Here is a 6799-nt window from a genome sequence, read left to right on the forward strand (position 1 = left end):
GCATCTGAATAAAAGAAACAAAGAAAATTATAATATATTCCAAAAAAAAGAGATCCAGACATACAAACTAAATAAAACCTTAAATCTGGAGCGGATGTACTCAACGTATTATTCCAAATTGCCGTCCGCCCGACTATTCTAATTTAATCATTAAGTCAGTCAACATGCACACCAGCGGACTCCCGTAGCCGGTGTTGTGCCAAAAAGTGATTGTACTTGAAGCTGCTGTAATCACTGGTATTTCCATGAAATAGCTTCAAATAAAGGCAAAGTTAGTAAACCACAATTAGCAGGACGTCCCGCACTTTTTCCAGGATTACAACCTTTAACCTTTAAATATTTAAAGATTAAGCAATTGTTGTGCATATATTATTATTATGTAAACACAAATATTAAAACACAAAAAAGCAAAAGGTTTTAAAAAAATGTTTTAAGGCATATGTTGTGCAATATTTTGGTCTCATTGGAATCACCATCCCCACCCTAAATGACCATTGCCACTCCACACTTATTTTATTTTATTTATTATATTATATAACTGCCCTTGTATGCAGCCCCACAATGTTTCTGTTTCAATGTTTCCTACGCATACACCATGTATATAGTTCACTCACACATATATGTATACATATATATTGCTTTTTATTTATTTTTTTTCCCTCATTGTATATTTGTTTTCCCTTCTTTACTTTTGCACCTTGTGGTCCAGCTATCCAATTTCTCTGTGCAAGAAACTGCACAATAACAGTAAAACTGTCTAAGTCTTTAAGTCTCTCTAAGTTTCTCTAAGTAAATTCTGTCGTCTTTCTAGCGATTTCAACATCACTCAAAGACAAAAATCCCCACCTTTGACAGCTTTCTGTTAGTAGGGTGTGGTGGTTTACACAACATGATCCCTGAAGGTTCTAGGAAGGGACAAAGTAAAGTAAATATCCAGAAACAGTGAATTTGAATGATGCTGCTTTGCTTTTGATTTAAATGGCTTGTGGGATGCCATGCCAGAGCTATCGATCAATTTAGTTGGAAATAGGTGGGAGGTTTTGCATGAACCTCTGAATCACCACTGGTGTCTTTTCAGACTTGATATAGAGGGATCATAACTGGAGTGAATTTCAAAGCTTCCCTAACATCTACCAAGGTAAGTGCTGCTGTACAAACAGGTCCAATGAATGAATGACAGAGAGTAATATTTATAAAGAGATGAAGAGAAAACAGTGTGATAGCCACGTAAATTGTGGACTTTATCAGTTGGGCTGATTTCAGTTTTAATCTGCTGAAACTGTATATTAAAAGCAGTTTAACTTCCTGAGACTAGCATGTATGCATGTACAACTCATTCTCTAATTTTTCTTTAGTCATTTTAGAGCAATCTCACTAAAACAACCATCTGAGACTTAGGTTAACACATTACGTCTTTGTCTGATTTTGATTTTGTTGTAATGTTTTACACTGACTGACAGCAAATAGTAGTAAAATTTATAACTGACAAAATATGTAGTGAGCAAAGTGACAATAAACACAGCTCAACTGAAAGAGAACTGAATTGGTTTAACTCCTGTTTTCATGTCAGTGATTGAAAACCATGACTAATTACACTGTCACATAGATATAGGAACAAGTATAGATTAAAATTTTTTTTAAAAAGGCAGCTCATTAAAGAAGTATTCCTGTATAAACTGGACCAAAGTCACTGTAGTGTCTGAAAGTACTTGGTGTCATAACAGCTGTGTTAGGCAGGCAGGAATGGACCCAAAATCCAAACTAAACTCAAAACACAGCTTTATTGCTGGAATTATTAATTATAAACTAAAACTGGGAAAACACTTTAAACTAAACAGACAGACTAGCAGAAAACTCAGCATTCAGGGAGATCACGACAACCAGCAGAGGAAGAGGCAGACATTAAAAGCACAAGTCAAACAAAGGAATAGACCACAGGTGGGAACACAGCTCAACATAGTCTAACTAACGAGACGGGGAACCAAGACAGATCATGACACTTAATTGCTAAAGAGTTATTACATCTACATTTTTGAAACAGCCGTTTATAGAGGAATTCACCTGAAATAATCAAAATGCTATTTATGTCATCAAAGATCCATTTAGACTGGTCTACACTGTTAGTGCTCTTTAAACATCAAAATAAACTAAAACTCAATACGCTGGGTCAAATGACCCAGGATCGTGACAAAGGGATCAGACACTGAACATAGTGTCTGATCCCCCAAAGAAGAACAAAAAACAAAAGTTATCTCACTATTTAGTTTGATCTCACTCGCACTCTTATTTTGTAAATGTTATTACAACAATTCATTTAAATTAGTATTTCTATTGTTTTGTGTTCTTTTCTTTTTAAATAATAGGACATTTCACTTGAAATTTGAAATGTTTTATTAATTTCTTTAAACACACAACACCTATATCTGTGCAATTTACTCTAGTTGTGTTTAATGAAGAGTTTATTGTTCCCAACATTTATCAGTAGAGCGTTATGTGGACACAGCAGACGCTGCTCTTCCTCACTATAAAAGTTTTGCTCTGTGTCCTGTCTGTGCAGGCTTTTTCTCCTTCCACTTTTCTCCTGTAAAAAACACAATGACGAAGCATGTTGCCCTCCTGCTCATTCTTTTCCCCGTGTGTGGACATCTGCTGGACATCAAGTTTTATAATGACCCTCACAAGTATACCTGGGCAGACGCACTGGCATTCTGCAGGAAGAACCACACTGACTTGGTCCGAGTCAGAACTGCAGAAGAGAATGAAGCTCTACAGGACTCTGGATGGATCGGTTTGTCCCGGGAGGATGAAACAAGTCCATGGAAATGGTCCAGAGGAGATGAAATAGCCATCTTCACACAATGGGATGGTGGTGGTATATTTTCATACTATGTTTTTTACTCCTTAGATGTTACAAGATCAAACTTACTGGTAATTATACCAAACTTATTTGCATTGTGACCTGAAATCAGTTTGAGACATTTTGAGCATTCTACAATTTGAGTGGTAAGAAAGGATCAGATTTACAGTGTGGGGCAGTGTTTTCCACCACAGTGTTGACTGTAATGAGTTTCATGATGTCCCAAACCAACTGTTTCAGCTGCAACTTCAGCAAGGAGGGTTTGTTAGACACATAAACACTGTACTGGTAAAATGATTTGATACTGAATCTAGATAAAAATAGACCTTTAAAACATCTCTGAAATCCATCCCAGTCATTTTTGTCTATTTGACTTCTTGCAGAACCAAAAAAGAATAAAAACTGTGTGAACAGAAGAAGCGATGGAAAATGGGAAAGCAGGAAGTGTGATGATGAAATAAATTTCCTATGTTATGAGGAAAAGCTGATTCTGGTGAAGGAGAATAAAACATGGGAGGAGGCATTAGAACACTGCAGGTCTCTGGATGGAGTGGTCACAGAAGATCCAGCCTCTTCATCCAGGAACCACGGCTATGACCTGGTTACCCTGATCACTCCACATGACTACACACTTGCACGAGAGACCGCAAAAGAGGCTACCACTAATGAGGTTGGGCAGTTTTCTGCATGCGTTTGTGTTGGTGAGAGACTCATAACTATATTTACTGTAACTTAGTTTGCTTCCTGTTGGCAGGTGTGGACAGGCCTGTGTAACCTGGCTGGTGAGTGGTTGTGGGTGGGTGGAGAAGAAATGCAATATCAGGATATCCCAAAATGCCCAACCGAGGGCCTCTGTGGCGTCCTCGAGAAGAATGGTAGTTCACCCTACGGCATAAGAAACTGCCAGCAGATAAGGAACTTTATCTGTTCCAAAATGAATTAAGTACTGTACTTAAGTAAAAATTTGATATATCTGTACTTTTCCATCTTATGACACTTAGATACACGTGTGTCAAAGTAAACAGGAGAAATAATCCAAAGCAGACTCCACAGACAGGGTTAAACAAAAAATGAACCGTTATTCAGGTTTATGAGTGAGTCCAAAATTAGAAATTCCAAGAACAATTGGGAACCTGACAAACACTTTACACTACCAGTTTTTGAGTTAGAATAATCGTACCTTCATTCATGATGTATGTTACAAAGATATCAGTTAATATAGTCAGTACATTGAAAAGGTGAGAAATAGTGACGGAAATGTTTTCATACTGTTAGATTATACAATGACGATAGATTAATGTAAACCAGAAAAATCATAACGTCTTGTTATATGTGTTATTTTCCTAATGTAGTTGTGTGACATGTCAAGTAAATACTGGACTATACATAATTTAAAAGTTGTCTCAAGTCAATAAAGATATTAAATAAAGATTAATGTGCAGTTAAGCAGTTATTTTTGTCTTTATAAGCAGTGGTGAGGGAACCATATGGTAACTTTCACTGCTATGAGGCTTTTTTTTACATCCTAAAACAGGCCGTCTTGTATTCCTTTTGGAAAGAATGTTTTACAGAATTCGAGAAGTACACTCTAACTACGTACATAGGAATTAAGAGGGAAAGCCAGGTAATCAATGCGATACATGTGGCAAAAAAGTGCTCCAAGAGTGTGGTGTTGTTGCCATACTAGGGAGACATTCAAAAAGGCTTTGGATGGGGGTAAATACATTTTACAGGGTTTATTTATCGGATAAAATACGTTAAATGTCACCGTTATTATTGGCCGGCCCGGAAACAGCGGGGGTGTCCAAATTCAGAGGCTGCCTCCACCTGAGGACCCGGCCTTCGTGGTCTAAATAAAAGCTGGGTAGAACGTCACGAGCTCCCTCGGTGGAGTGAAACTCTGCTGTCTGCTCCTTGCTATCTAAAATATAACAGGGCACTGGGGTAAAAACTCTTCAGTTTTCTGTTTGACGTTTATCCAGCTGTGTGAATACCCCGGAGGAACCCTCCCGAGGGATTAATAAAGTTCAATTTAATTTAATCTAATCTAATAACTTTAATCTCAACTGATTTACTCACGAACAAATAAAACACTGAAAAAGCCAAACAACATTTTTAAGTTATCAAAGTGACTTATATATCATGTTTAACCCAAGTAGTAGAAAGACCGCAGGGGTTTGAAAACGATGTGTCGGTCGGCTCAGATATTTGAAGTTTACACAGTTACATTCTCACCTGAAAATATGTTGAAAGTTTTTTTGCGACCCAGAAAGAGAAATAAGAGTAATATTAAAACTAAGTAGCTGCCGCCATTGTTGGAAACTGGAATTGGCTGGGCCACGCTATGAATTCTGCGATATGGTTTTTCAATTTTGTTGTCCGGGTGGAAAATCGGGAGAAATTCGGGAGAATAGTGGCTCCGGGAGATTTTCGGGAGGGGCACTGAAATTCGGGATTCTCCCGGAAAAACCGGGAGGGTTGGCATGTATGGTTGTGGCAACATCACTAACCTTGTCAAACACCTCAGAGTAAATCATATCACAGAATATGACGAGCGTATGTTGAGGTGAACTGAAGAGGAGAGGGACAGGTGCTGCTGAGGCGAGACAGACGTCTCTCGCGGAGTCCTTTAGTGCTGCAGGCAGGCAAGGTGTTCAAATAGTGCACAACTTCAGGTTTTTTATTTCTATATGATGAACTCTTACACTGTACACTGTAATCATTATGACGCTATAATTTGAGATACAATAAATAAAATAAGTTGTTGTACAAAGTATCGGTATCGGATCAGTATCGTCGATACCACCCTGAATATTACTTGGTATCGGATCGGAAAGGAAATCAGTGGTATCGCACATCACTAGTAATCACCGCTAAAAGAAGACGTTTTCGCAATTTGCTGCATCTTGCAGTCATTAAGTTGACTATAAATTTCTCTGCATACCAAAGTATGTTGAGGTAAATATAAAGCTTGGCTGGAACTGGGTCAGGCAATAGGAGAATGATTCCAATGACACCAGAAAATCAACAGAATGACAGAAAAAAAATTCAACTCAGCTTAAAACACACCCACTAGGAGGAGACAGAGCTGAGGGTTACATGAACGAGCAAAGCTGGTAGTTCTGGAGGGTAGTACACGTGCACATTCATGCTCAGGTATGTGCAAAGCCAGCACTAATATTCTTCTACCTTCTTATTTCTTTATTTTAACTACTTTCTTCATTGTAGATACAAACTGAAGACATCAAATATATCAAGGAATATATATGGAAGTATGTAGCAAAGAAAAAATTTATAAATACGTTTTATATTTTAGATTCCTAAAAGTAGCCACCCTTTGCTTTGTTGACAGAGCTGCAAACCCTTGGCCTTCTCTCAGTGAGCTCCATGATGTAGTCACCTGAAATGGTTTTCATATCACAGGTGTGCCCTGTCAGGGGTCATTTGTGGAATTTTCCTTAATGGTGTTGGGACCATCAGTTGTGTTATGCAGAAGTTGGGTTGGTACACAGCTGACAGCCCTATTTGAGAATGGTTAGAATTTATACTGTAATATGCAAAAACCAATCAGCTAAGTAAAGACAAACAACAGTCCATCATTACATTACAGAAGGGTAGGTCAGTTGGTCCAAAAAATTTGCTAAAACTTTGAATGTGTCCCCAAAAAGCATTTGTTTGGGCCAAGAAACGCAAGTAATGGACATTAGACCCGTGGAAATCTGTGCATGGTTTGATGAGTCCAGATCTTTGGTTCCTAATGAGATTGTTGGAAAACCATTTCAGGTGACGACCTCATGAACGTCATTGAGCAGTAATCAAATCAAAGGATAAGAAAACATAAAACATGTTTTGAGGTATTTCACACATTTTTGTTTACTACATGATTCCGTGTGTTCACTCAAAGTTTTGATGCGTTCAGTGAGAATCTACAATATAAATAGT

At 37.9% G+C, this 6799-nt stretch overlaps 1 protein-coding gene across 1 annotated transcript; it reads left to right on the forward strand.

Moving 5' to 3' along the window:
• Positions 1-271: 271 nt before the first annotated feature.
• On the forward strand, positions 272-4463 carry LOC146491358 (macrophage mannose receptor 1-like). The gene is made up of 4 exons (XM_085152856.1): positions 272-1138; positions 2558-2872; positions 3241-3527; positions 3612-4463. The coding sequence occupies exons 2-4, from the start codon at positions 2596-2598 to the stop codon at positions 3798-3800; spliced, it is 753 nt and encodes a 250-aa protein (XP_085008982.1). The 5' UTR covers positions 272-1138; positions 2558-2595; the 3' UTR covers positions 3801-4463.
• The last annotated feature ends 2336 nt before the right edge of the window (positions 4464-6799 follow it).

Source organism: Neolamprologus multifasciatus, chromosome 23, assembly GCF_963576455.1.
Source record: "Neolamprologus multifasciatus chromosome 23, fNeoMul1.2, whole genome shotgun sequence".
In the NCBI taxonomy this organism is placed as follows: Eukaryota; Metazoa; Chordata; class Actinopteri; order Cichliformes; family Cichlidae; genus Neolamprologus; species Neolamprologus multifasciatus.